At 50.2% G+C, this 2,833-nt stretch overlaps 1 protein-coding gene across 2 annotated transcripts in view; it reads left to right on the top strand.

Moving 5' to 3' along the window:
- The window catches only part of Oscp1 (organic solute carrier partner 1), a 32,759-nt gene that overhangs the window by 27,743 nt on the left and 2,183 nt on the right, over positions 1-2,833 (top strand). For both annotated transcript variants that reach the window (XM_005353256.2, XM_005353255.2), the window contains 2 exons: positions 788-857; positions 2,229-2,368. In XM_005353256.2, coding sequence (XP_005353313.1) covers positions 788-857; positions 2,229-2,368 — 210 coding nt within the window. The remainder of the gene's footprint in view (positions 1-787; positions 858-2,228; positions 2,369-2,833) is intronic.

Here is a 2,833-nt window from a genome sequence, read left to right as displayed (position 1 = left end):
GACTGGGCATGGCTTGTCTCTTAAAGGGACAGGACAGACTGTTACACTGAGGATGTGGAACAGCTAATAGGGCGCTTGCCTAGCACACATGAAGCTCTGCCTTCTGTGCCCTGTACCACATAAACCACATAATGGTGCAAGCCTATAATCCCAGCATTTGGGATATGAAGACAAGAGGATGAAAGTTCATCAGGATCATCTTGGGCTACATGGTGAGTTTAAGGGCAGCCTAGAGTACAAAAGAACCTGTCTGGGAGCAAAACAAACCCCATTAATCAGTGGAGTCATTTCTCCAAATATAATGCTTATACAACCCTGACATTTAAGGGTTAGGGATCCCTAGGAACATTTCCAAAGGCAAAAGATATATAATGTTAAATCACCATGGAGGAGAAGTAGCCAGTGTCTCTTGGCTACTTACATACATGAATGTTATCCATGTCCTCTGTGCTATTCTTTCCCCGCCCCCCAGACGGGGTTTGTCTGTGTGACAGTTCTGGCTGTCCTGGAACTCACTTTGTAAACCAGACTGGCCTTGAACTCACTGAGATCTGCCTGCCTCTGCCTCCTAAGTGCTGAGATTAAAGGTGTATGCCACCCCAGCCCGGCCTCAGTGCTATTCTTTCTGGGTTTACTTCTTGGAGAGGAGGTAAAATGTGTGCAGTTCATAACTCAGATGAGTTCTACACTCACAGCCCCTTTCTGGTGCCTTTTAACATCTCAACAAAAAGTGACAACTTTGCTTGTGAACCAGGTGGATAATAACACCATTTCCTGTTGCCACCAGGTACAGCGTGAATCGGCCTGTGGAAACCCACCTGTCTGCAGAATCAAAGAACTTGGCCTCAAGGACACAGGTGAACGTCTGCCCTCCCTGTTTTCCTCCTCCTTCTTTCTGCATCCAGCTGTCTGATTGGGGTGGGGGGAGGACTCCGGCTTCCAGAGCAAGTCACCTTTACCTCACTGTTTGCAGCCTTCCCTTCAGCCTGACAAGGACACAGATTTCTAGTTGTAGCTGTGCTCAGAGCCTTCCTGTGATCTGACTAATTAGGTAATTTGGGGATTGGTTTGCCACTATAATTAAATAAGAGCCACATACCAGGGCATGGCAAATGCCAGAGCCACGAGGCCTGTAGCTGCCGGGTCCAACGTGTGCAAATTCGGGCATCAAATCGTCCCTCTTCGGTGCCTCCTGGTTTTAAGGATGTGGTAGCCACTTTCAACATGAGGTTTTCACTCCTCCGAGTTCCATATCTATACATTTTCACTAACTAGCCAGATGCTAGCTGTGGGACAAATCGTGGACTGTTCAGTTACTAAGTAAGAACCGTGTCCATGGGTTGGCGATGATGTGGTCCCATCCTGAAGAAGCTTTTGGTTCCCCAGGAAGGACAGTGCTGGAAACAAACAGCAACAAGATGGAAGCAGAGCGTTGACAGTCTGTGCCAGAAGACTGCGCTCTGTCCTTTGGGGTAGGAGCATGGGGACAAGGCTTTCAGAGGAGGTGGCATGGAAATAGGGCTCCGGAGTGGGCACGACACCAAAGAGCAGAGGAGGAGAAGTGGGTGACAGTCGAGGTGGCAAAGTGTCTTGTTTGGAGCAGCAGCTAGTCCCCTCATAGCACAGCAGAGGCTGAGGTTTTACTGGACTCAAGGACACTGGAGTCTGATTAAGGAAGGTCTTAATTCCATTTTGTTCTTTATACAGGAGGTAGGGAGCTTTGTTCTATGAAAGACAGAAATGTGTTTTCAGTAACTGGTGGTAGTGGGTTAGAGTCCCAGCAGGCAGGAAGATGAAGTCAGGGAATGGCCTAGAGTCTGTGTTCCTGGATATCACCAGCAGATGGCAGTATGGGAGTTCCTCCGGAACAGTCCCCTTGCCCTGCAGACTTGACAGGAGCCACTTGGTAGAGGGAACCGAACGGACTGAAGAGGAAGCAGGGGACTAGCTGCCGCTCCCAGGAGGAAGCCTGGGAAGTGGGAGTCCCCGGGGCATTCCACTCAGCTTCAAAGCTGAAAGTCTGTGGTTTGCTTCTTTGCTAGAGTCCCTCTGCTGCTGCCTGGATCGTTCTTCTGGCTAAGCTTGCTTTCTGTGTGGTAGCGGAGCCCAGAAATAATTTACACTGTTATTGTTTTTGCCTTGCTGTATAATTCCTCCCTGTGTCTCGGGGTCTTGGCAGGAAATACGATCACCCTGTGTGGCTACAAATCACATAGTTGTCTCTACAGGAAAATATTGCTCCAAACCCTCTTGCCAAAGAAGAACTGAACTTCTTGGCCAGGCTAATGGGAGGGATGGAGATCAAGAAAACGAGCAGCCCTGAACCAGGATTCCGGTTGAATCTGTTTACGACCGATGAAGAGGAGGAGTACGTTTCAAACCTGTTCTCTTTTGCTTGTTTTGGGCAGGATCTCCTAGAGCCCAGATGGCCCCAGATTCACTGTGTAGCTGAGAATGGCCTTAACCTCCTGGTCCTCCTGGCACTCAGCCGTCTCCCATTGAAGTCCGTGAGGCTGCCACTCAGCAGCATTCTGTAGCCATCTCTAAGGTCCCATCCCAGAAGCTTCCTGAGGTGGCAGTTGGGGGGGGACGACACAGGACAACCCAGAGTTCTCCAGTGGAGAGTCATGACACTGGAGCCCAGCAGTCTTTGGATGTCAGTATTGGGGAACCCATTACTAGGTTATATAAAGGTGAATCAGGCCGGGCGGTGGTGGCGCACGCCCGGGAGGCAGAGGCAGGCGGATCTCGGGGAGTTCGAGGCCAGCCTGGTCTACAAGAGCTAGTTCCAGGACAGGCACCAAAGCTACAGAGAAACCCTGTCTCGAAAAAC

This window comes from Microtus ochrogaster, chromosome 10 (genome assembly GCF_000317375.1).
Source record: "Microtus ochrogaster isolate Prairie Vole_2 chromosome 10, MicOch1.0, whole genome shotgun sequence".
Lineage (NCBI taxonomy): Eukaryota > Metazoa > Chordata > Mammalia > Rodentia > Cricetidae > Microtus > Microtus ochrogaster.
Note: the sequence above shows the minus strand (reverse complement) of the source record. Positions and strands in the feature narration are given on the sequence as shown.